The 27730-nt window shown below is 39.5% G+C and overlaps 2 protein-coding genes across 2 annotated transcripts; one reads left to right on the top strand and one right to left on the bottom strand.

Moving 5' to 3' along the window:
- Positions 1 to 3402: 3402 nt before the first annotated feature.
- s100z (S100 calcium binding protein Z) lies at positions 3403 to 6543 on the bottom strand. Its single transcript, XM_053339523.1, has 2 exons — positions 6403 to 6543; positions 3403 to 3558 (listed from the first exon to the last, which is right to left on the bottom strand). The coding sequence occupies exons 1-2, from the start codon at positions 6541 to 6543 to the stop codon at positions 3403 to 3405; spliced, it is 297 nt and encodes a 98-aa protein (XP_053195498.1).
- A 14641-nt stretch (positions 6544 to 21184) lies between these two features.
- On the top strand, positions 21185 to 22084 carry ch25hl2 (cholesterol 25-hydroxylase like 2). Its single transcript, XM_053340346.1, has one exon. The coding sequence runs from the start codon at positions 21185 to 21187 to the stop codon at positions 22082 to 22084; it is 900 nt and encodes a 299-aa protein (XP_053196321.1).
- The last annotated feature ends 5646 nt before the right edge of the window (positions 22085 to 27730 follow it).

Raw genomic sequence — 27730 nt, 5'->3', positions numbered from 1 at the left:
GCCATCAGGTAAGTGTTATTTTAATAAACTCCTGGTGTACTTACAAACTTTCCAATGCATGGATTTATGAGTAAAGACCCTATTTGTACTACTGTAGAAGTTTGATAACAATCCAGACATTATTAGAGGGGTCATTTACCAGATACACTGGTGGTCCCATCAGCGCCTGTACTAAGACATTCAGCTGATGGCTCTAACTCCACTATTTTCCAACCAAATGAAAAAAAACGGCTGAGGCGCTGATTAGGTAGACCTCATGGTGCATATGACGCTAGGTCGAAATTACGCCGAACCATCGCTTTAAGTGGGACTGCATTCTTTACTACTTTTTACACATATGCAGTAGTAGAAACAACCATTGCATACAATCTGGAGCTCCTCTAAATAGTAGTGAAAACGTCTTTATGTTTTTAATTCTGATTGCAGGTCGTTCCACAATCGTGAACCTTTCACTGAAAAATCTGAATGGCCAAAAGTTGTAATTGATCCGTATATTAAGTCTTTTCCTTGTTTCGCTCTTTCTCCTCCCCAGCTTGGATCTACATGAGCCTCATCTTTTCTTATTTGTCATATTTTCTTTTATGCTGTTTTTTCTGCATTGATTAAAGAGTCATAAAAGAGTCATGAAATAAACTTCTGACTTAATAACAGACAAAGTTTTGCTTTAGTCTTGACTGAGATTACAACAAAAACTGCCTCTCCCATCATGTCTGCTGGCTGGAAACGGAAACCATGTGCAGCTCAGGTGCATTCAGCATTCCTTGATTGCCAGTAATTTCCTCCCACAATAACAAGGTGTCATGATGATTACAATGGTACAGGAAACTATTAAATATTCTCACAACATATGACTCAGACTTTACAATCATTAGGAGAAGTCTACTCTGCCGTCCTGAACATGACGTTTAGCCACAGGACAAGAAAGACACACAATTGAAAGTATTTTAAAGAGTGGAGCATGATCATACGAGTTGGAATATAAATAACCCACATTTACAAATTATCAAATGATTCTTATGATTGATTGCAACCTTTTAGGAATTGAACAAAAAAACATAATTACTGCATGGCATCATTTCATGGGTTGATTATCCTGCTCGATTACAGCCAATCATAGACAAATTGCATTGTAATGGTGACGGTTTGTGCAAAGCACCATCTGTGCGCATAAAAGCATCACACTTGCCACTGTATTTTGTTTCAGTAATTTTCCTTTACGTCACAGCTGAGAATGTCATCGTAAATTAACTGTCTGGTTTGGTGTTTTGGGAAATGATGCATTCAAAGGAAAACCCTTAAAAATACAGCTCCAGTCTGCACTTTTGTCCTCCCCAAGGTGAGAATATCAGCAGTTCTGCTCGAGGGGAAGACGTGTCCGTGTGATTGGCTGATGCTGCCGGACCCAGGTGGTGGGGGTGCGTAGTGGGATCGCCATGCGTCATCCAGACATGCTACACAGTCATTTCCCAAAAGCGCAACCTGTCTGTGGTGTCCAGTGAGTGAAAGCTGAATGAGAGGACACTTGCAGCAGTTTAGATTCAGACATGTTCGTCCCTGTCGCTCACACACACACACACACACACACACACACACACACACACACTCACTTTAGCCCTCAGTACTTAAAGGTCAGTAAAATGTTGTACATGTACTTTAATTTAGTATTTCCATCCAATGCCACTTTATACTTCTGCCCCACTACATTTTGGGGGGAAATGATGTGTGTTTTCTTTGCTGCATTTATTTGAAAGTTATTTAACCCTCCTGTTATCCTTGAGTCAAGGAAGGAAAGGAGGAATAAGGAAGGAAAGGAGGGAGGGAGGAAGAAGGAAGGAAGGAAAGGACCGCCTGTCGCTTTGTGTGCCGTCTACTAAGCTGCGTGTTGGATATATATGGTGTGAATTTGTTACATTGTATCAAAATAAAAGATATTTTTTTTTGGGGGGGGGGGCTTGCGGTGTCGCACCATCCCCATCACTTTTACCACCAGATGTCACTGTAGTGCAGCCTCATGTGCGTTACGGTCGAGTGTTCATTAGACTACATGATTATTCTCAATTTTTAGAGGCCCCCCCATGGTGGAGGCCCTGGGGCTGTGGCCCAGGTTAGCCCGTTCATTAAAATATAACATTTACAGATTCAGAGTGTAGTTGGGCTCCTTGTCATGTCAGAATTAGTACTTTTAGTTTTGATACCTTAAGTAGATTTTTTGATGCTTCTGTTATTAAGCATCGTTGTATCGGTACTCTTTACACACATGCACCAAACATACATTACAGTACACATTGTGTGCCAACTTTCAAGAGAATATCATGTTTTTATTTAGTGAACATTAATTTCATTTTTACATGAAGTATCAAACAGTTTCTTCAGTAGTTGTGATATATTTAACTTTATAAGGTTGTCATAATAAAAGACGATGTTCAAAATCAAATATCGTTCAAAACAAATGTTTCATATTTCAATATTTATCTCATTTATCTCAGGAAAGAAGAAAAATGGAAAAAGTCCACATTTTCTCATGCAACACACAGTATGTTTAACCCTCCTGTTGTCCTCCAGTCAAGGAAGGAGGGGAGGAAGGTAGGAAGGAAGGTAGGAAGGAAGGAAGGAAGGATGGAAGGGAGGAAAGGAGCAAGGAAAGGAAGGAAGGACAGAGGAAAGAAGAAAGGAAGGTAGCAGATAGAAGGAAGGAAGGAAGGAAGGAAGGAAGGAAAGGCGGAAGGAAGGATGGAAGGGAGGAAGAAGGAAGGAGGGAAGAAAGGAAGGGAGGTAGCAGGGAGGAACGAAGGTATGGAAGGAAGGAAGGAAGGAACAGTCAAATCAGAAGGGGTCAATTTGACCCAGGAGGACGACACGTGGATTAAAAGCACAGATAGTCTACGGTGAAACGCTCATCACAGTAAGATAAAGTTGACTTATTGAGATTATTAAACGTCTGTATGCATTTTTCCATGACTCCAACTCTACAGCAACGTGAGGATTCCTCCTCTGGGACCGACAGCGAGACTGACGAGGGACAGAGACGAGACCTCGATAGGAAAATCTGGAATATATTTAACAGCTGACATTTATAATCAAGCAAGAGGGAACGTCTCAGCTGGGGCGTCAAAAATAAGAAATGATGACGGAGGAGGATTTAAAGTCACATTTTAAGCTGACCAAAGTCTCTTTAAAGGGAAATTAGTAATAATGATGATGGTTCTACGCGGTTTCTCATACATAAAACCAGCATAACAGATTTATGGAGAACACTTATTAGGGAAATACAAATTATTCAACTAATGGGAAATTTACTGTGTTGTTTTTAATGTAATTTAACTTTTAAAAACTCAAGTTATTAAAGTAAAAATGTGACAATTTGCAGTTGACGAAGGCTTCCAGTTGGTTTCCTGCGGACGTCTAATTGGTTTTCTTCTTCTTCTCTTGGAAGAAGTCATTGCAGGCAACGGTCAGAGCGGCCACCAACACAACAAACTCATTGAAATCCACCTCGTTGTCTTTGTTAGAGTCCAAGTCGTTCATGATTTTCTCCACCAGCATCGGATCCTTCTGAGACTGGAAACACAAAAACGGAAGAGAGGAGAATATTAAAACTACAAATAAGAAGCCTGGATGATGAAACTCAGACATTTCTGTATGTTTTGGATTCTCATGTGTAACTTATCGACCCTTCAGCTCCCAGTATGTGCGATTAAAAACCCCATCAGCAGATACCACATATAGGTCATGATATAGGAAACATAAGTCTGTCCATGTAGGATGAGTAACATCCAAGATTAGACTTAGTCATTGGAGCTTCATATTGACTCAAGGCAAAAGCTGCAGTTTGTGTCCAGAGGAGAGCAGAGTGATGTCGCTGTTAAATGACCCGTGAGCTGCAGCTGATCACACATGACATTTATTGCTTTGCTCATTTCCTCCAGGATTGAGAAACAAGACATGGTTTTTCATTTTCCAAGCTTCTAACCTCTGAGGCAACTGTGATCTTTTTAGCTTTGTGGGCGGCACTCATTCAATTTGAGGAAAAGGTTCAAATTAAAATCGGACAAATGCACTAAAGGCAAAGGTTGTTTTTTTTTTAATGATCAAAAAAGGTAAAGTTTTAACATCGAGTTTGGCTCTTGAGAAGCTCACCTATATTGTTAGAAAGAGGGCTTCTGAATTTTATGAGGTGGAGATATGGAGGAGGCAGTGGGAGAATGAGATCATAAAAAATATTTAATGTGTTGGTGGGAGTGTACGATGTAACCTATATTAAGAATATTATTATTAATTGATTATTATTGTTATTATTTTAGATGATTATTTTTATTTATGTATTTATTTAATTTATTATTAATTGATTATTATTATTATTTTAGATTATTATTTTTATTTATGTATTTATTTAATTTATTATTTATTGATTATTATTATTTTAGATGATTATTTTTATTTATGTATTTATTTAATTTATTATTAATTTATTATTATTGTTATTATTTTAGATTATTATTTTGATTTATGTATTTATTTTATTTATTTTTTATTGCTCAGTAATTTGTTGACTAATTTGTTGGTTTAATTTATCTTTTTTTAATTATTTATTTTTATTAGGACATTTAATTTATTTACCTTTTTCTGTATTATTAATATTTTCATTATTATTTTCATTACTGCCATATGTTTAAATTGTTGGATGTTGTTCTATGAATACAAAAAACAATAAAGATATGTTAAAAAAAAAAGAAACGCTAAAGTTAACAGTCTGGAGACAAACAGCGAAACAATTATTATAAATTTCAGGAAGATCAGGAATTCATAAACCAAACTAGATTTATTTGTCAGTATATCATGACAGATTTGAGTTGCATGCAAATTGCAGCAATATACAGTAAGGCATTTAATAATAAATAAAATAAACAATTTAGATAAAAATACAACTAATTGAAATTGGAGAATGGGAAATTATTTATTTTCTTTGGCTTCTGATGTCGTAACTTTTTAAAAATTTGTAGAAACATTTTTGACAAAGTTAGTGTATATGCTCTTTGTTCATGAGCCAAGAAAATGAGGAATTGCAGTACATGCCCCTGGTACTGGACGGGATAAAGTGGGAGAGTAAAACGGCCTCCATCAGCAGAGGTCAAAGGAGAAGTCACCTCCAAACAAGAAATGTCTAATCTCAGGCCCTCTGTGAGTTTCTGACATTTCTACTCTGCACTTGAGCTCCCATACTCGTCTGCTGGTTGCTTAAGAAGAAGGAGAATTAAAGTCAAACCATAAATCAGCATTTAATCGTTTAGTTTCTCAGAAGGATTCATAAATGTGGAGTTACTGATGATTTTCCTTGAACTGAATGCCTTGAAAAATGAAGTTTGTCAAATTGTCTCGAATTAGCTTCGTCACTACTTCGCCTTAATTTGAATAAGATTAAAGAAGAATTGCTGAAATAAACTTAAAATGTGATTAAATGTTAAATTAAACTGAGCGCAAAGCTAATTTGAAACTGAACTGAATAATAATTTAAAAGCATATAAAAAAATAAAGCTCTCCAGACACGGCTGTTCCTCTGCTGCCTCCCCCCTCCTCCCCTCCCTCTGCTCTGAGTGTCAGTTTCCATGCATGAACGCCTCTTTTTAACACTACAGTATCTATTCAGTTCCTAAAATAAACAATACAGTCATTGGTAGAGCCTCGGTGTGCACGTGTCAACATTGTCTGTTGGGAGAGAGAGAGGGCGAATGTGCCTCGCTGGGCCACCGTCTATTCTCAGAGGTGACTATAGCCCAGAGGGATGTGATGACATCATGGGGGTGTCTATATTTGGAGGCGATATGGGCCACTGATGATGATGTGTGAGCACCTGAGGCTTCCCGTCTGTATGAAAAAGGACAAGGAGCGAGAAGAAAGAATATATCTGAAGGCGTCAGGAGGCCTCGGCCCCGCTTTCGTATTGGTCTCAATCATTTGAAATCGCAGGTTTGTACACTCTGCTATCACACAGACTCAGGGGGCTTATCGGAAATGACCTTATCTATCTCCCTCTCTCCATCCTTTATTTTCTGAGAGCCACCAGCAGTTATACTTTGACAGCAGGATAGCGAACAATGAGAAAACAATCTCCTTTAGACAAGGTCAAAATGCTTGTTTCTTAAATCATTTGGTTGTAGAAACATCTGAGCATCATCCAAAGGTGAAAACAGCTTTCCTAAGTCAATTATTAGCGTTAGGATTTCTTCATTATAAACCAATTGAGCAAATACAGTGACACTTTCTGAAGCACCACACTTCCAATAAAGAAAAATGTTGCTCAGAGTGAGGATCCTTTAAAAAAAAAAAACCTCTCTGTATTAAATTCAACCTACAAATCCAGTATAAAGAAATAAAAGAACCATAATGTTGTAAAGTATAACTCACTGTGAGGAAGTCAGTGAGCTCACTGTGCAACAGTTCCTTCAACTCGCCCTTGTTGAGCTTGAATTTGTCTCCGTCGTTTCCAGAGTAGTTGTAGAAAACTGATATCAGTGCATCCATTGCACCCTCGAGCTGTGTCGGCATTCTGCTGGGAGGATAGTAACTCTGAAAATGAAGATGTATTAATGATTTAGGCATTTGATTAAACAGGAAGTAACATTATTTCAAGTAAAAGTAATAATTTGTCCATGGGAAAGGAAAGGTGTTCTTACCTGCTTAGAGTCCTGTACAGATGTGAGGAGAGATGCGGTGGCAAAGCTTGTTTATTAGGAAGTGAGGGGAAGCTAAGTCTATCCAAGTCTCTATCCTTGTGCCGATAATTAATTCCACAGGTGAGACTCCCATGGTAACTGTCTTCTTTTCCAGGTTTTAATCAAGGCCGTCAAGTGAAAAACAAAACATGTACCAGTGTAACCCTGGAGCCCCTCGAGGGGATTCATCAAACCCTGAGCCGTGCACGGGCTTCCTCACATGCATCTGACTCCAGCACTCTGCAATACTTCATCACAGGGAGGATGAAGTAGGAAGGCCTGTCAGAGAAATCTTTAGTTGGTCAGCGAGATCATCGGCAAGCAGCAGTCCTCCATGTCAGATATCTTTTATTTTTAGGTTTTAGGGATGGCTTTAGGGAGAGCATCATCTCTTCTCCTCTCAGGTCAGAGCTACAGAGTTCCCAGAGCAAAGTGCATTAGATTTCAATTTCCCATTCAGAATGCTGCAGCTCGAGTTTTAACCAGAACAAAGAGATCAGAGCACATTACTCCAGTTCTAAAAGTCTTTACACTGGCTCCCAGTCAGCTATAGAATAGATTTTAAAGTTCTGCTACTGGTCTACAAATCACTGAATGGTTTAGGTCCAGAATACATGAATGACATGTTAGTAGAATATAAACCCAGTAGAGCTCTGAGATCTACTGACTCAGGTCAGATAGTTGAGCCCAGAGTTCAAACTAAACATGATGAAGCAGCTTTTACACAACTGGAACAAACTACCAGTAGAACTTTTTAAATCCAGGTTAAAAACATTTCTCTTCTCCTGTGCTTATGATTGAGCTCTTTATTTTAAAGCACTTTACATTTTAACCATCATTTGCACTCTATGTCCTTTTAATGATTTTAAAGCTAATCATTATTTTATGCTGCAATCTTATATTTAATGCTCTATTCTAGCATTTTATTTCTCTCTTTCTATTTTTCTGTACTTTGTTCTTATTATTAGTGTGTGTGTGTGTGTGTGTGTGGGGGGGGGGTTGTATGTTGTAAATTGTATGTTTTAATGTTTCTCAAATTACATGTTTTTCTGTTTTATGTAAAGCACATTGAGTTGCCATTGTGTATGAAATGTGCTATATAAATAAAACTGCTTTGCCTTTGTCCCTCTAGTGCAACATGCATGCTTAACATATGCTTATCTCATCAAATACAACACAAAATTCATCTTTTTACAGATGTTATTGTTGTACTGTTTGTGCATATTGTCATTGTTTATCTATGCTCCGCTGCAAGCTGAATTTCCCCCAGTGGGACAATAAAGTACTGAACTGAACTGAACTCATATGTATTTAAAGGAGCAGATATCTGAAGTGTTTAATCTATTCCCTAATAATAGTAATGGCACATTTTGCACTTTTATGTCTGTTTTGTTAATGATTCAAGCTATGTCTAAATGCATGTGTCTTTGTGTATGACCCATGCTCCTTTTTAGTATGTGAGTTATACACAGATGCTGTAATTTTATGGCTTTCTGTGGCCCCATGGACTTCACGTGAGGTAATTGTGTCCTTTTCTTCATGACTGTCCTCGTGGAAAATTACCACAGCCGTGCCCTGCGAGTTAATGAGAAGCAGCACAAGGGAAAATATTAACTAGAATAAATTTGATGTATTTTGCTCAGGGGAGAGTTGAGGTTTCCATTTTATTTTATTTTTGCATGAGTGGACAGACAGCATTAATTGACCCCCCCCCCCTTTTTTATCCATAATAGTGGAAAGTTATAGAACAATCATGAGTATTTTAATTTTCTGCAACATATTTCTACCTCTCCACATTTCAATGGATAATAATGCACTTTTGAAAACATCACTACAAACTTCTTTAACATTAGAAAGCCTGCATCAGCTCTAAAGCACATATAAATATACAGGTATAAGTTATACAGTAAATTAAACCAGGTCAGAGTATTTTTATGCTTAAAATACAATTTGCTGATAATATTTAGGTGCATTATTAACATTTTGAATACAGGACTTGGGATGTGTTATCACTACTTTCACTTTAATTATACACTTTAATAAGTATTCCTTCTGTCAAGCAGCCAGTAAATACACTGGAGACACTTTCTCCTCTATACTTTGTGGATACTGTACACCTTTGCTAAATTATAACACTGAATGATGATTATACATCAGAAAACTGCAGCAGTCATCACAGCCTCCTGGTTTCCAGCACAAGCATCTACACATATCCTATTATTATAAAGAATTAGAACTTATTTGCCTGTCGATATTTAAAGGTAGAATATGTAGAATGAGCAGAACAACGCCATCTAATGTCTCGAGATCGTAGTCGCAACAACCAAAAAGTAATTCCAGCAGTCGGGTTGCCATGTCCGGTGCCAGATTTTATTTTAGCTCTAACTCTGTAAATATACCACTTTATCCACATGTCTAACCTTTTTAGGTGAGAAAGTAGCCCTTTAGATCCACAATGTGACGCTAATTTGTCCAAATAACATCTGCTTAAAGTTTTGTTCCTGCGAATTCGGAGCCACTCAAGTTAGCCGTAGCGAGTAACGCACTTCCGGTCATTTTCACAAAATAAAACACCCGTTGCCTTCTATTATTAAGAAAACCATAACGATAGAGTTGGTGCTTTTATTTTGAAAACAGGAAGCGAACATACCCTCGCTGTAACTGACTTGAAACCACCGAGGTACATTACATTGTAACGCCAGTGGGAGTAGCAGCAATGTCTCTGCATGTACTGCCTAATCCTAAACACCAATTGGCTTGTGTGTGGTGTCGTCAGAAGCAGGAGAGGCTCACGGTCGTAAACATCTAGTCACGTGTACTCTGAGATGGACGCGCAGGTCAGGAAATGACGTAAACGGACCGTGTATGTTTTGTTATTTGTTTTATTACATTACGTGTTGGACTAAATACATGGACATATTGAGGAAAGTATTCCTGTTTTATGAAAACGGATTTCATATTTCACAAGAATGGATACTTGGCGAGCTGTACAGAAAGTCCTGTGTCATAAGATGATCGTTGTGGATAAAGGGAAGACTTTGAAGGTATGTAGGCATTATAGCTTTTCTCACTTAGCTGAGTGGCTAGCCGAGCTAATCGCTAATACTATTACGGCTGTGAGCAACCATATAATTCGTGAGTAGTCTTGAATGAATCAGAACAATCTAAGCTTTCCAACAATGCACGGCATGAGTATATATGTTTCAGGGTTGGTGTTTAAAACATTCAGAAGAACATGTGGCTACCTCCTAACATCCGTCCCGTCCCGTGAACGGAACAGCGTGCGTTAAGAGGTTAATGATCAAATATCAAAATCCGAATAGCGTCAGAAAGTCAACCCACTCTCCACATTTCCATTGCTACCGTTTTGATACTTCATGGTACACAAACAAATAGCATCTCATATGAAAGCTAAGACCCTGGCGAGTTCAACAGTACCACTATTATTGCGCTAAAAACTAAAAACCAGCAGCCAAAGAATACAAAGGTAAACAACCACTTATTTACAGCGACTAACAGATATTCTGTCTTACCTCCGAAGTTTTGTGATGAAAAGTTGTACTTGAGAGCAAAAAACGCTGGTTTTAGTAAGTCCAACACGGCTCTGCTTGTTTACAACTCCATTTCACCCAGTGCCAGCCTACAGTAGCTGCACCGGAACAACAGGCAACCCTGGTAACCCGCATTTCCGGCCGCTAATTGGCTGGTACAATGTACACAGAACGTGCCAGAACGTCATTGTCAACCCGTCAAAAAATTTTAAAAATATGAATTCAGACTAAATATTTTTTTTTTATGGAAAAGCAATACTTTCATTCTGTACCCCTCAAAACGCCCCGTGGCTGTATTATTTTTTAAAAAAATATATAGCTTTTAATAAATATTCTACATATTCAACCTTTAATGTCTATAATTGTCAATGCAGGAAAAATAACATATAGGATGCACTGGCATTGACATTTTGACAATAATTGATCATGTATCAATAATACAGACACATCGTCAGCACTATAGTAACTAATGTAGGCACTATATATTAATACCCCCCTTCTCTTTTCTCTCTTATTTTACTTTTAACTTAATTTATTTACTTATTTTATTCAAATTTTCTATTTTTTGTAATCATTCTTATTTTCTCTTGTGTGCATTGGTCTCAATTTTTGTCTTTTAATGTGTTCTTTGTTTTTTATTCCTTTTCCTTATGTTGTCGTTCTGTACCATTATCAGCTCGTCAATCAACTAATTGTGAAGCACTTTGAACTAAACTCGTCCGTATGAAAGGTTGCTACATAAATCAAGTTTGATTGATTGATTGATAGCTGAGGAACAACAGCTTGAACATTAATTCCTCGAACATGGAGTACAGGAGTTTATTAAAATCAACACTTACCTGATGGCTTTTACTCTGCTGCTACTGCTAAAGCTGGAAACATCGTCGAAATATCGCGCGATCACAGAAGTACTGTGTGGTCGCGCAAGATCCCGCACAGCACATCTAAAGCGATGTGCGTGATCTCGCGATATTTCGACGATGTTTACAGCTTTAGCATTAGCAGCAGAGTAAAAGCCATCAGGTAAGTGCTTATTTTAATAAACTCCGGGTGTACTTTCAAACTTTCCAATGCATCGGTTTATGAGTAAAGACCCTATTTGTACTACTGTAGAAGTTTGATAACAATCCAGGCATTATTAGTGGGGTCATTTACCAGATACACTGGTGGTCCCGTTAGCGCCTGTACTAAGCCATTAGGCTGACGGCTCTAACTCCACTATTTTCTGACCAAATGAAAATAAACGGCTGAGGCGGTGATTAGATAGACCTCATGGTGCATATGACGCTAGGTCGAAATTACGCCAAACCATCACTTTAAGTATTAGTGCAGCAGAGTCATGAAATATCTTGCAAAGTTGCCTAAAACTGAATACTCTCTTACTTCTTGGATGCTTTAGCAATGTATTTAATAACTATATATATACAATCTTGCCATCATAGTAAATGAAATAAAGGTTGAAAGAAAGAATATTTGATCAGTTGTGGATCATGATAACATTGTCTTAACTTTGTCTGCTGCAGTTGTTTATCTATTATTTTCTCTCTGAGGTACTTTGCTCTCAGTTTCACCTTCTGATTCACTACCATCACGTTCACGTCGTGTCGGTTTATTTTTAGCGACAGCAGGTTTCGTCCCTTTGTCATTCTGTGTCCGACGGTCCCCCTCAAACACGACGGTCCCTCCTCCGTCACTGTGTCATAACTGACAGTAGAGAATAACACTCTCTTTAGCCCTCAGCCCCCAAACACAACACCTGAGGGATGTTAGCTGTCAGGTGTGCTTGCAAACTTTTCTTCCACTTGCAGCCACCGACAATAAGTTTCCATTTATTAAGGTGATGAAACCGTTTCCTTCACAGCTGCTAATAGTGAATACTGTGAAGGAAAGTGACCCATGAAACCCCCCCCCTGAGACAAACTAACACCACATCAAACACAGAGATGTGGAAAAAAACAGAATCCACAAGTTATTTTAGATTTAAGCACAGCATTTGGTTTCATAATCATACTTTCACACCATGTGCATCAGCAATAACTCACCAGATAGAAAATGAATTATAATATTAAAAGAATGATGTCATATTAAACTTTAAAGAGACACAAGAGACAGACTGTCATTCAAATAAAAGCAGTTTGTTAGTTGTTTATTGCATTTATCTTAAGATTCATGTCTACCCTCTAGAGGTTAAACAACAGCACTGACTAGATAGATAGATAGATAGATAGATAGATAGATAGATAGATAGATAGATAGAAAGGGGGGGTGGATGGATGGATAGATAGATAGATAGATAGATAGATAGATAGATAGATAGAAAGGGGGGATGGATGGATGATAGATAGATAGATAGATAGATAGATAGATAGAAAGGGGGGGTGGATGGATGGATGGAATAGATAGATAGATGAATATACAAGGAATCACTATACAATCATTTACTATTGATTAATTCAAATATTTTGAGACAAAACTGTGATCACATTGCATTTTAAGTCATAATTGAAGGTGCTTGTCTATAAAAAAAAAAGGGGGGGGGGGGGGTTTAAAGCACTTCATGTGGTCTTTAAGGTGTTAAAAAAAAAGGTCTCCTATATACCTGACAGATGATGCATCATTTTATGTCCCTCAGGTTCTCTGCAGTATCTTCAAGGTTACCACAAAGACAATGGGAGATGATGCTTCCACCTATAGGCTTTCAAATGTTCTGTCGCAATACAGAGAGACAGAGAGACAGGCTCAATAAACACTGAGAGAAGAGAAGATGTGTTTTTACCCTCGTGTGCACATTCTTTCACTTGTGCATCAGATTTCACACTAAATATAATATTCTCATTTAATATGATAAAGAAAATACTGTATGTAAGAGGATAAGAGTGTGTAAGACAGGGATGTCAAACATGCGGTCCGTGGGCCAGATCCGGCCCGCCGAGGGGTCCGATCCGGCCCACTTTCCTTATTCCTCCCTTCCTTCCATCTTCCCTTCCTTCCTTTCTGTCTTCTTTTTCTTCCTTCCTTCCTTCTTTCAAGTCTTCTTTTTCTTCCTTCCTTCCTTCTTTCCTTCCCTATTTCCTTCCTTCCTGTCTGTCTTCTTTTCCTCCCTCCTTTCCTTCCTTCTTCCTTCCTTCCTCCCTCCCTTCCTTTCCTTCCTTCCTTGACTCGAGGACAACAGGAGGGTTATTAGATGGCGAGAAGATCTGACAGTCTATTTAACCTTCCTGTCTCATTTTCCTTCCTTCCTTCTATCTGTCCTTCCTCCCTTTCTTCCTTCCATCTGTCCTTCCTTCCTTCCTTCTTTCAAGTCTTCTTTTCCTTCCTTCCTCCCTTTTAATGATCCGGCCCACGTGAGATTAAATTAGGCAGTATGTGGCCCTTGAATGAAAATGAGTTTGACACCCATGGTGTAAGAGAAGGATGAATGAGAGCATAGTGGAAATAGAAAGAAGGTCATTCTGGTCACTGTGCTGTGTGCTATAACAAATACTACACATCTTATGAGTGTGAAAAATGGATTCTGTACCTGCATATTGATTTGTGGCTGAAAGAAATGAGACGCATTAGAGAGACTGAGATGTTATAATGACGACAAAGGAGGTGTTTTCGATAAGATTTGGAACCGTGTACTGAATGTTTTTCAGCATAAGGATGAATGGGTTGTTCATGGCTTACTGTGTACTCTCCTTTTCATTCTTTCATTTGTGCTCTTTAACCCTCCTGTTGTCCTCGAGTCAAGGAAGGAGGGGAGGAAGGAGGGAAGGAAGGAAGAAAGGAAGGAAGGAAAGATGGAAGGATGGAAGGGAGGAAGGAGTAAGGAAAGGAGGAAGGACAGAGGAAAGAAGAAAGGAAGGTAGCAGAGAGAAGGAAGGAAGGGAGGAAGAAGGAAGGAAAGGCGGAAGGAAGGATGGAAGGGAGGAAGAAGGAAGGAGGGAAGAAAGGAAGGGAGTAAGGAAAGGAAGGAAGGAAAGAGGAAAGAAGAAAGGACGGTAGCAGAGAGAAGGAAGGGAGGAAGAAGGAAGGTAAGATTAGTGTCACCAGTTCAGTATCTGGCCAAATTTAAAATATGATCACAATCTCTGCTTCTGTTCCTGAGTTACAGCGCTGAGTAAATAGCCAGAAAAATGTTTTGTTTTTTTGGACAACATTATTATGTCACAACAAATCTGACCTTTGACCTTTTAGATATGAAGCATCATCACTTCAGCATTTTATCCTATTAGACATTGGTGTGAAATTATGTCATAATTAGAGTGTCAGCGTGTGAGTTATGGCCAAAAATGTGTAATGTGAAGTCTCAGTGACCTTTGATCTGTGTCCACCAGATCTGTGTTTGTGCCAGATGTAATGAAATTCTCCTCAGGCGTTCCTGAGATGTCGCATTCAAGACAAGACAATGGGACAGTGTGAGGTTTACAGTGACCTGGACCTTGGACCTAGGACCTTTCACCACCAAAATCTAATCAGTACATCCTTCAGTCCAAGTGGATGTGGATGTGCCAAATTTGAAGCTCACGAGAATGGGAGGGGCGGACGGACAACCTGAAAACATGATGCCTGGAGCAAAGGCATAAAAATAAATACTACATTACATTGTTAGGAGTATTCAAATATTGAAAGGCTTTTTAAAGGATTCTTATATACTGTGCGAGGTTTGGCGTGACCTCAAGAGAAATAGGGGCAACACAAGACTGGAAAAACTGCTCAGGGGCTCCAAAAACTTTTCTTTCGTTTCCTCCATAAATTGAAAAATCACAAGTTTGTTTGCAAATTGCAGCACTGAAGCACAAGTTGTGTACTTCACTGTGTGTATATGAGTGAAAATAAATGAATGTTATGAATATAGTATTTGTGCCAAATTTGAAGCTCATGAGAATGGGAGGGGCGGACGGACAACCTGAAAACATATTCATTGTCAGATAGGGAACTGAAAACATGATGCCTGGCATAAAAAAAAATTACTTCTGAGTTGAATGGCTTTTTAAGGATTCGTATATATCTTACGAGGTTTGGCGTGACCTCAAGAGAAAAAGGGGAAACAAAAGACTTAAGTACCAACTGGAAAAACTGCTCAGGGGCCCAAAAAATCTCAAGTTTCCTTCATACATTGATAAATCACAAGTTTGTTAGCAAATTGCAGCACTGAAGCACAAGTTGTGTACTTCATGTAGTGTGTAATGCATGTAGTGAATGTAGTGAGAGGGACATGCTCCTCTTTACTTTGACTGTGCAGAGACTGTTGAATCTGAATCACAAATCTATTAAATTGCCTTCATTTTGTCTCATATATATACAAACCCACTGATATCTCACCACTGACTCTGTATTCTCAGGTTCTTCCACTCCTTTCCTCTGCTCTGCTCTGGGCTCACTGTCTTCAGCTCGTGCAGTGCTGTTTGAGTGGATGTAGTCCTGCACCTGTTGATTCGTCCTGACATGGCTCTGTCCTTTTCATACCTTCAGTGCTGTTAACGTATGATGTCACAAAGCCTCGAGCAGCCGCTACACAGAGAAAGAAAATGAATTCCAGATACTGATACTACCTATTTTCATACCTCTGTATCTTTGCTCACATCTCAAATTCTTCCTCTCGTATTTCCAGCAGGAGATCAACAGGAGGGAAAACTTCTATTCCCTATCTGACAATGAATATGCACCATTATTTATGCCTGTCTCAGCAAAACAGCTGAACACGAATGGAGGTAATGACAACCTTGAACAATGTGAGATCTGGTTGTATTCTTGCTTGACATTTCGTATTTGAGAACTGCATTCAAAATCTTACCAAAATAAAAGTACTTAACCCTCCTGTCGTCCTCCCGGGTCAAATTGCCCCCGTCTGTTTTGACTGTTCCTTCTTTCCTCCCTTCCTCCCTTCCTTCCTTCTTTCCTTCCTTCCTTGCTTCCTTCCTTCCTTCCTTCCTTCCTTCCTTCCTTCCTTCCTTCCTTCCTTCCTTCCTTCCTTCCTTCCTTCCACCCTCCTTTCCCTCCTTTCCTCCCTTACTTCCTCCCTCCTTTTTTTCCTTCCTTCCTTCCATCCTTCCTTCCTCCCTCCTTTCCTTCCTTCCTTCCTTCCTTCCATCTTTCCTTGCACCCTCCTTTCCTCCCTTCCTTCCTCCCTCCTTTCCTTCCTTCCTTCCTTCCATCTTTCCTTGCACCCTCCTTTCCGTCCTCCCTTCCATCCTTCCTCCCTCCCTCCCTTCCTTCCTTCCTTCCTCCCTCCCTTCCATCCTTCCTCCCTCCATCCCTCCCTCCCTCCCTCCCTTCCTTCCTTCCTTCCATCCTCCCTTCCATCCTTCCTTCCTCCCTCCCTTCCATCCTTCCTCCCTCCCTCCCTCCCTCCCTCCCTCCCTTCCTTCCTTGACTCGAGGACAACAGGAGGGTTAATTATAATATTGTACTTAAATTACTGCCATGTTCTACTATGCTATCAATCATTTATTAACTGTTCATGCATCTGTTATGGTGCATTAAAGCTTTTCTATTCACTGACGTATGAACTGTGGCAGCAAAGCTCAATGGAGATGAAGGGAGGAGTGTCACATCTTGTCATCCTCTCTTCAGACACCTTGTGGCACACATTAGTGAAGTGGAGCTCCACTTCCACTCATTTATTTTACCAACACTTGTCCAGCAAGCGGAAACATGGTTTGTGACCGTTTCTATCCACTCAAACAGCTAATTATTGTGACGCTGACACAACTTCTGCTTATCATGTTTGACAATGTGCCAACACTCATATTGTACTTCCTGGGAGTCAAGTGGCAGTACTGTTGTTATTTGAGCGCTCAGTCAGACAATAGTGAGACCTTTCACCTCGAGCTAGTAGTTATTTTTTGACTCCAGTGATGTTCACAGTTTTTCCTTTGGGGGTTTGACTTGATATTAAAGCCCCAAAGGAAACATTAACGCTGTTGTAATAAGAGTCTCCAGACAGGCTGCAGCACTCAGCACAGCCGTTGACCGCTACAATTACTCTTTGGCCTTTAATGACTCCCTCTTTACATATTTGTGATCCAGTCTTCCACCCAATCTTCATATCAAATTCACTTCTGAACAGTGTTGGTTGTTGAAACAGGAATTTACTTTACGTCACCCTCAGGCACAGAAAAGGGTTTCATCAGCTGCAGCTGTTGACGAAAGACTTCCTCCTCACTCATTAGTGCCAACTGCTTCCTGTGCATATTTCTTCACTCAGATGAAAATGTTGAACACTGTTGTCTCCTCTATTAAGTCCTTCACCTGGTAAATTTTTCAGATGATTTTTATTCCTTGGTCACAGAAAATATAAAGTATTTTAGGTTGAGCAAGGAGACAAGGTATATTAAAGAGGATGCATCATGCTTTTAGTGATTTCCTGTTATTTATATACTGTTATGGTGTATGTCTGTGTTAAACATGGTAAAACTGCTCCTTGAAAGTCAAAAGGCAGTCTGCTTTAACCTTCCTGTCGTCCTCCCGGGTCAAATTGACCCCGTCTGTTTTGACTGTTCCTTCTTTCCTTTCCTCCCTTCTTCCTTTCCTCCCCCTTTCCTTCCATCCTTTCTTCCTTCCTCCTTCCTTTCATTCTTTCCTTTCCTTTCCTTCCTTTTTCCTTCCTTCTTCTTTCCTTTCTCCCATTCCTTCCTCTCTCCTTTCCTTCCTTCTCCTTCTTTCCTCCCTCCCTCCCTCCTTCCTCCCTTCCTTCTTTCCTTTCCTCCATTCCTTCCTCCCACCTTTCCTTCCTCCTTCCTCCCTTCCTTCTTTCCTTTCCTTCCTTCTTCCTTCCTCCTTCTTTCCTATCCTCCCTTCCTCTCTCCCTTCCTTCCATCTTCCTCCCTTCCTTCCTTAACTTGAGGACAACAGGAAGGTTAATACATGCTGTCCATTCCATAACCTTCGTCGCTAAGGTTGTTCAATGGGTTGTTCAGATTGTCCACTTGCAAATTACAGACTGGATTTGGGCTCAAATATATGTACAGATGTATTTGTAAGAAGTTACCATTTTGAGTAAGAGTGGCCTTAAAGAGACAGGAGCTAAAACAGCCAGACAGAGGCTGAACTGAAAGGCTGCATAAAGGGCCAATATGATATAAATAAAAAATAATGTTTGTTTAAAATTGTAAATCATGCAGAGATATTTCAGTAGAACTCCAAAATATGAATATAGACCTAGAAATATGCAATATATTACCCTTTAAAAGCCTTTATTCAGTCGGGTGTATTGTTTAAAATGAGTCTCCATCAGAGCAGAAACAATACAAACAGATTGCTTACACCTGGTACTCCAAGTGGACAATACACCAGAAATAAACAATACTGCATCACATGACCAATAGACCCAGAAAACAAGGCTATCACAATATTCAATATCACTTTATATTAATCTAAAAATGAATAAATAAAAATAAATAAACATACAAATCATATCACTCAGAACATTGCTATCCCATGAATAAGTGCAATTAAGAATATTAAGAATGAGCTTGAATATAGTAAGGCATCAAATTAAAAACCCAATACGTTTCCCCCTAAAACAGTTTGTTTAGATGATCACCCACCTCTTTATTTTTCTCTTTATTCTTTATTTGTATTGTGGTGTCTGCCTGTGGTGAAGACTTGAGTTTTACTGCCCTCTATTGGCTGATCAGAGGTATGTGAAACTGTGCTGCCTACCTGACAATTTCCAGTCTCTTCTTACTTTCAATCATGAGTCCTTGTGTGTTTTACATGTAGCCAGGTGTCAGGTGTATAAGTGAGTATTTTGAGCATATCAACCTGTACTATTCTCTGTTCTCTATTTTATGCCATCTATAGTAACTCCACACTGTTTACACTGCACACAACACCACTACTCACATCCTGTTTTCTGTTACACCATCCAGCTATAAAATGTGTCACACCAATGTTTACAGGTAACTTTGTTCTTCTCTTGCTAAACTATCTTTATTGCAAAACTGCTGTCTGAGGTCAAGGTTTAAGCCACATGGACAAGAAATCCTTAAAGGGCTTAGATTAAAAATTACAGATATTTGCGTATCTATAATTCTATGACGTCTGCAGACTCCAGGTGCTCATGATGGTCATCTGATATGATTAATGTAGCATGTGGTGTGATTGTTTGCTTAACTGTGTGAGCTGGTGATTATATCATCCAAGACTGTCCTGATCACCTCCAGTTAAATAGCAAAAGAAAGAAGCAAATGTTGCTTTGGCATTAGCTTGCAGATTCAGTATCGTGTACGGTAGAGGTGTCAAACTAATTTTCATTCAAGGGCCACATACAGACCAATTTGATGTCATGTGGGCCGGATTATTTAAAATATGGAGGGAATGAAGGAAATAAGAAAGGAAGGAAAGAAAGACAGATAAAAGGAAGGAGGGAAGAAAGGTAGGAAGGACATACTGAAGGAAGGAAAGAAAGACAGATAAAAGGAAGGAGGGAAGAAAGGTAGGAAGGACATACTGAAGGAAGGACGGACAGACAGATGGAAGGAAGGACAGAGGGAAGAAAGGGAGGAAGGAAGGAAGAAAGGAAGGACAGTTGGAAGAGATGGTGGAAGGACAGATGGAATGAAGGACAGAAGGAAGGAAGGGAGGAAGGAAGAACGGAAGGAAGGAAGAAAGGAAAAAAGAAAGGTAGGGAGGAAGGACAGGTGGAAGGAAGAAAGGAAGGACAAATGGAAGAAAGGAAAAGGACACAGGAAGGAAAGTGGGCCGGATTGCACCCTTTGGTGGGCCGGTTCTGGCCCGCGGACCGCATGTTTGCCACCCCTGGTGTACTGCTTGTGTATGCATTGACTGTATAGATCTATGTATCTGTATTAATCTATATTTACATCTGTCTGTAGATTCGTATATCCCCTCCATTTACACATGTGGTTGTATTCAGCCAACTCTAAATCAAGCACTCAGTTCACCAAAATGATTCCTGTCCTTGTGTCTGTTTAATGAATGTGGGGGAATCAATAAACTCGACATATATGTATTTATTTATTGTGGTGCAATACTGTAATGAAACTTGACTACATGCAGCTGTTGATTCTGATGCAAACTAACAAAACGACTTAATGAGTCTTAAGAGCAGAAAAAATATTAGTTTGATGACATAATGTCTGAGTATAAAGCTTATGACATAACTTTTTGTTTTCACACCATAGAAACATGAACTGTGAGCATGAGCTGTTTACAGTTTTCAACAATGAAATCTTTTTTTCCATTAAAAAAAAAAAACATTTCAAACTGAGCAATAAGCCAACTATAATCAAGCAATGGAGAGGAAGTTCTTTTGAATTAATGTCATATTTGACAGCTTTTCAGTGATTAATTACTCTCTTGGACCCATGTTGTGTGTGTGTGTGTGTGTGTGTGTGTGTGTGTGTGTGTGTGTGTGTGTGTGTGTGTGTGTGTGTGTGTGTGTGTGTGTGTGTGTGTGTGTGTGTGTGTGTGTGTGTGTGTGTGTGTATTTTAATGTTTCTATTGATCTGAGAGTGACATCAGCAGAAACATTAAAATACTAATTATAAACCTGTGAATCTATAGTTTGCTGTAATATAGTTTTCTTTCTGTTAATGTTATCGGTTAAAATACACTTCCCCCTGTCTTATGTAACACAGTCACCACTAAACGGAAGCTCTCACTCCAGGATTTGGGTCAAAAATGAGAGCCGTTGTGGCCCGGCTCCTGAGTCCTGGCTGCAGTCCTTGTGCCCATGAAAAAGGGCCTTCACAGAGTGCCTTCTTTTAAAGCACAGAGGGGGTGGGGGGGTGGAGGTGGGGCTTGAACATACATAAGAGCCTAAGACAGTCCAGCAGTCCAATTTGGCACAGCATCACCAGACAATTTGCTGTTACTTAACCTAAATAAAGACTGATTGGATCTTTCGCTTCATTTAGATCCTCTTCATCGTCTCCTCTGGGCTTATTTTGAAAGAGAATCACTGTCTTGGTGATGAGCACAGGCCGGTTACTTAAAACTGAGGCTTTATCCTGGATGTCGGATGGGAGAAACATGACTGGGGGCCTGTCCCAGGGTTTGATCCTGCAGCCTGCCTGGGACTACCTCCACCAGAACCACCACGACCTCCTGAGGAGCCCTCTCTTTCCTGTGGTCCTCTCCGTCACCACCTACTTCTTCCTGGTGGGCATCTACACCGTGTTGGACCTGCTGGCTCCCACCTGGCCCTGCATCAACCGCTACAGGCTCCATCCCGACCGTCCTGTCACCTGGCCTAACATCTGGACTACCCTGAGTGTCACCATCTACAACCACCTGCTTTACATCTTCCCTGCTGCAGTCGCCCAGTGGCTGTGGAGGCCTCCTACCCCGCTGCCTCGTGAAGCACCCACTCTCTGGAGCTTCTTCCTGGGCATCCTGGGCTGCATGGTGGTTTTTGACTTCCAGTATTACCTCTGGCACCTGCTCCACCACCGGGTTTCTTGGTTGTACCGCACTTTCCACGCCATGCACCACCAGTACAATCAACCTTTCAGCTTGGTCACCCAATACTTATCTGGCTGGGAGTTATTCAGTGTGGGGTTTTGGGCCACAATTGACCCCATCCTGCTTCAGTGCCACTGCCTCACAACATGGGGCTTCATGGTCTTTAACGTCTACGTGTCCACCGAGGACCACTGTGGCTACGACTTCCCGTGGGCCATGCATAACTTGGTGCCCTTTGGCCTTTGGGGTGGCGCACCCAAGCACGATGCTCACCATCAGCGGCCCGGCACTAACTTTGCCCCATTCTTCTCTCACTGGGACTGGCTAGGAGGCAGCCACACTGTGCCAAATCCCTCCAGCTACACTTCCCTGGGAGAGCCAGATGAGATAAAAGGGAAGAAAGACTAGAGAGCTTGATTTAATCTCTCATTGACTCTCTTTTACTCAAATTGCCTCTTTTGTACCTACTCTCATTCAAACACGCTCTTTTTATTTCTCTCTTCTCTCCTACAAACTATTTCCTCTCTTTTCTGTGTATCTGCCTCTCCTCTCCTCCTTTTGATATTATAGTCTCACCCTACTCTGAAATCTTCTCTCTAACAGAACACGGATATTCTTCACAGTTTAGGAGCCGATTATCACTCTAACATTTCTTGACTGTCTGGTAAGTTGTTGAGAAGTATTTCAGTATATTTTATGTCAGTTTTGTGGCTACAATGATAGTATAGTGTAGATTATCATGTACTGTTTATCTTCATGTATGGATGATGTATTGTTATTTTGTCTCCATGGCATTCTCAGGTCCGTTTCCATATATGTGTAACATGCTTTGAGCTACTCTGAAAAATAAAAGTAAAAAAATAATAAATCAACTTACTTGAGAGTTGTTTTGTTACATTTCATTAAATAGATCTTATTATTTAGAGTCTTGATGGTCTATGGTTTACAGCACGTATATTCTTCCTCTCTCTCCCTCCTCAGCACCGACCCGCTCACTCACTTGCATGAATGGCAGTCTTTTAGCTGCGTCCCAGTATGATGCGTGGGAGCAATACTAATCCACCGTCCTCTCTTTGAGAGTAAATTCTTTTAATGGAAAAAGAGAAACTGTGTCATGCAACATCTTCAACTTTAAAAATAGTACCAGAGTTTGCTTATAGCTCATTTTCAGTTGCAGTACCTTAAGTCGGTCAATATTAAAATTATGTAAGAGCACAATACCAAACAGTACAATGCAAAAAAAATACACAGGATAGGCTACAAATAAAATAAAAAGCTACATACAATAGCACATCACATACAATGTAGAATCAGTGTTTACAGAGCCGAGAAGCTTTTAGCAGACTTTTAAAATTTGGTTTTAAATGTGTGTTTAAATGGAGCTGAACACAATATCTTAATGTAATTCTCCTATAGAGGTGAATTTAAGAATTAATGAGAAATAAATTGGATTAAAACATAAAATCATGAGGCTTTCTTGAAGTCAAATAAAGGGTAATTAAATTAAATTCCAATGAACCTCTTTACTTTGTGGGACCAGTCTCTTTTACTTGTATTGGGTATAACTTCCACTTCCACAAGCACACCAGCAGATGTCACTTTTTATTATACAACAGGAATCACAAGGCTTCAAACAGTACAACAAGCACAGATAAACATCTACATCACTGCTTTATATCAGTGATTCATAGAAGAACACAGACATACAGAAGACATCATTTACACACCCACACGTCTATATTTGTATCTGGAATCTCATCTATTGATTCATAGTGAACCCTGACATACTTCACACTAGGCTCACACTCTGTGGCTCTTCTCTCTTTGTTGTTATTCACCGGAGACTGGTATGTGCAGAACTGGTTTGGCATGTTTCTGTTTCTGTTTTTGTGGCTGTTGCAACAGCTCAGGCTTATATGAGAGAAAATCCTCAGGCGTATGTGCCGCTTGGATCTGCACTCCAAATTAAATAAACAGGTTTTATTCCCATGTCTGGTAATGGCACTATTTCAACCAATAGTCTTCTTTTAATACATGAATAGATTTACCTATAGGGGGTTTTAGTTCAGATTTTAGAAGTGTTTCCTATCAGACTGTGTTGACATTTCAACATCTTCCATTTGCGTAATCTACCAGCACTTTACGTAAGACATATATGATAGATGCTGATAAATGCAAACGTGGTACCAGATCCTATCAGTGCAAATACTCATCAGAGTATCTGATTTTAAAAAAAAGAGTTTTAAATGACTATATGTCGATTCCGCAGTTGCAGGATTGTTGTAATTTACGAGAACATACAAGCATGCTGACATTTGCATTAGGGAAATGTGCAACCCAACACAAACACGCAACACAAATGGCTGTGTGTGTGTGTGTGTGTGTGTGTGTGTGTGTGTGTGTGTGTGTGTGTGTGTGTGTGTGTGTGTGTGTGCAACTGCAGAAGTAACTCCACTGGAAGTCTTTTTTCTTTTCTTTTTGAACCATAATGAAGTATAGTATGTATATTTTAAAAACACTGAATTATAAAACATTTACACTTTCATACTAAAATGAATATATTGATACTCTTTCATGATTTTATGGAAAATATGAAGATAAAGAGCTAGCAGGAGGTTTTGACTGAGCACACATTTGCTTTATGTTCAAGTCATTTTAGGATATCAATGGAAAACACTTGGTTCTAAAAGCAATCTTTAATAAATTATATTAAAGAGTAACACATGCTGCTGTGATGGTAAAAACTTTTCCATTGATATAAGTATCACTGAAGCTATGTGTTGCAACAAGTGTTTCAGATAGCAGTGAAATCTGCCTGTACATGTGAAACTGTTACAGCCTATAATAATAATGGGTGACTGTCCATGCCTGCCATACCAGAAGTGCTTCTCATGGCTGTTACAGCAAAACCATGATGATACTGATTTCGTCATGTGGAAACATTTCATAACTGCTAGTCAGAGGAAAACTGTGTGCACACTTCAATCACGTACACTCAACCAGTCATTGTTACATAATAATCGGTCTTAAACTCAGCTAAGGGAAATATCACTACCTGCATAACTAATGGTGTACCAGATCCTCAACACTTTTATGGAAATTTAAAAAAAAACACTCGTATTACATCAGTTAAGTTCAACCATTAGACAGTTTTTTGCAGGCTTTTTCATTTGGGGCTGTTAAGTAGATAGTAGTAGTTATGTTTCAGGGTTTTTTTGATCAATTATTTCAAGAATAAAATTGGTTTATAGCAGTTTAGGTTTGTATCTAAAGTCAGACGTCATTTTCCTCCTTCGTAATGGCTAACCAAGTTCCTGTTCATTTTAATACTCATTTGGCTGTAAGTGACATATGTTGTACGCACTTTATTGGTTATCCACACAAATGGTTAACTGAACGTCTGTTGTTATTGCCTGAGGGAGACACACACTATTTCTGTTTGACTGCCTGATATCTTGTGTTTGTGAAGACCAAACCTATTCAGGTCCAACAGGCTTAAGTTATAGAGTTAAAACAACTGCGTTTTTGTGTCACACACTTAAATTTAATTTCTGGCCAGTTTATTGGACTTATTATCAGCACTATGCACTATTCAAACAGCACAGTGCAAACATAGTTTTAATTCCCCTCATCATGTGGGAGCAGTATCAGATGTTACATTTAGATTAACAGGAGCCTTTAAAAGCTTTGAGGCATGGCAGCGATGTACCTTCTTTAAACTTCATTATATTAACTGTTATGCTTTGTCGGCATAAAGAAAAGTGTGTTCTTGTTCAGCCTTGTTCACACAGAGTAACTCATTAATACCTGAAAGGCCCTGTGTGAGTGTAACATGGCCGGGGAGTGGCTCTTTGTCCCCAGAATGTGATAAGAGTGCTGACAAAAGGTAAGATGACCCTCCACAACAATCATTTACCTCTGCAATCCACAGCTTGTGTGTTTACCTGGGGGAGGAGGACGACTCTTTGGGTGGGGTTTAGTTTACTGGAGACACACAAGTTTATTTATGATCTAGAGACAAAAGACTGAGACTATTCTCTTCAATTCACACTACCGCTTTGTCCTCAGTATATTGTCTTTTAGAGGATAACGTGCTGTATTAACCCCTCCTGTTGTCCTCGAGTCAAGGAAGGAAGGAAGGGAGGAAGGAGGAAGGAGGAAGGGAGAAAGGAAGGGAAAAGGGAAAGGAAGGTAGGAGGGAAGGAAAGAAGGAGAGAGGGAGGAAGGAAGGAAGGAAGGAAGGAACAAAAGAGAAGGAGGAAGGGAGAAAGAAAGGAAGGAAAGAAGGAAAGAAGGAGGGAGGGAGGGAGGGAGGAAGGAAGGAAGGAGGGAAGGAAAGAAGGAGGGAGGAAGGAAGGAAAGAGGGGGAAAGGGAGGAAGGAAGGAAGGAACAAAAGAAAGGAGGAAGGGAGGAAGGGAGGAAGGAAGGAAGGAAGGAAGGAAGGAAAGAAGGAGTTAGGACAGACGGAAGGAAGGAATGAAGGAAAGAAGGAACAGTCCAAACAGACAGGGTCAATTTGACCCGGGAGGACGACAGGAAGGTTAAGCAGATGAAAAAATAAAATAAAATAATGGGAAAGTGGTTTGAGTCTTTACTGTTACCTGTGTTTCACATACAGGTGAAACGCAGGCTGACACACTGAAACTAGAGCGAGGACACTATTTAGCTCATCCTCACAACGACGGGCCTCATCATGTTTTTACATTCTTTAACTCTCTCCGCTCCGACCTATATTTCTGTTATAATTTCTTCCCTCAGAATACAAAAACACAAACTGAGTGAATCTTTAAAGCATTTCAACTGGTCTGTACACTTCCTGAGGAGACAGTTAACATTCCTCAAATTCCTCACATTTTCAAAAGGCGTGAAGGATCAACCGTGACAGAGAGTCGCGTCACATCTCTGTCCAAACACATGATGAAAACAGTGACTCACTCACTCACTCTAGTCATACTATAAAAGGAGTTTCACAGATACTGTAACCTGTTTTATCTTTTTATTTAAAAAAAAACAATGTAACAATGCAATCATTTGGTTTAATCTCACACACTTCATAATAAAACACAATGCACAACGTGGTTTAAAAGAGATCAAACTTCAGAGGCAAGAATGCGCTGAAAAAGCACAAAAAACTAAAAAAAAACTAAAAGCCGGAATAAATATCAAGTTGGCCTTGTCTGTTTTTGTTTTGATGGGAGCAACATTGACACATGAAGGTTATAACTAAAGCTGTAATGATCAGTAATCAATCAATTGAATCTAAATTTGCTTGTTCTAGCTTCTCCAATTTACTGAATTTACATGACAGTAAATTGAATATATTTGCATTAAATGTTGATTGGACTAAATATGACATATAGGGCAAGTCTAGTCCAAGAATAGTCTTGTTTCTCAATGGATATTTCCACAGAATCTTGTCTTTAGTCTAGGACTAATCTTAATCTATGTCTGGGAAACTGGACATTTTCACTATATTTTAAAATGTTTTGTGGACGAAACGATTAATTGAGAAAATAACTGGCAGATCAATTAACTAATTAATGATAATCATTAGTTCCAGCCCTAGTTATAAAAGGCATATACGCTCGTCCCATCCCCTTAGAGCACATTAAGTCCATTTGGTTGTTTTACTATTGGTCTTATGTACTTTAAATTCTGTTCAGTGCATTGAACTAGTCAGTCATTTCTCACATTTATCAGACACTACTAAATATTTTTGTGCACCTAAGAGGATTAAACACTAAACCTGACAGTTTGTTGCAGTCTTTAACCGGCAAGCTTATATATATATAAAAAAAAGAAGAAAATATCACATTTTAATTCTGCTCAACAGTAACTAAGCACATATTCATGTTCAAACACAAGTTCACCTTTGTTTTGTGATGATTGAGGTTACCTGGTATCTCCATTATCATTATCACAGACTTATCTCTAGTGTCCCAGTGGCACAAAGCCTGCTGCATGCCATATTTTCAGTTCAAGTACAGGCGAGTTAGTACAGGAACAGGCACGATCCTTCTCATCCCATCAGTCTTTTCCCTCCTTTACTTTGA

This window comes from Scomber japonicus, chromosome 19, assembly GCF_027409825.1.
Source record: "Scomber japonicus isolate fScoJap1 chromosome 19, fScoJap1.pri, whole genome shotgun sequence".
NCBI classification, from domain to species: domain Eukaryota; kingdom Metazoa; phylum Chordata; class Actinopteri; order Scombriformes; family Scombridae; genus Scomber; species Scomber japonicus.
The sequence above is the reverse complement of the archived record's forward strand: the minus strand, read 5'-3'. Positions and strand labels throughout refer to the sequence as shown.

Coding starts and splice junctions, on each gene's coding strand:
- s100z (XM_053339523.1), bottom strand. CDS start 6,543: ATGCCGACACAGCTCGAGGGTGCAATGGATGCACTGATATCAGTTTTC. Junction 3,559..6,402: donor AGCTCACTGACTTCCTCACA/GTGAGTTATACT, acceptor TTGTGTTTCCAG/TCTCAGAAGGATCCGATGCT.
- ch25hl2 (XM_053340346.1), top strand. CDS start 21,185: ATGAGCACAGGCCGGTTACTTAAAACTGAGGCTTTATCCTGGATGTCG.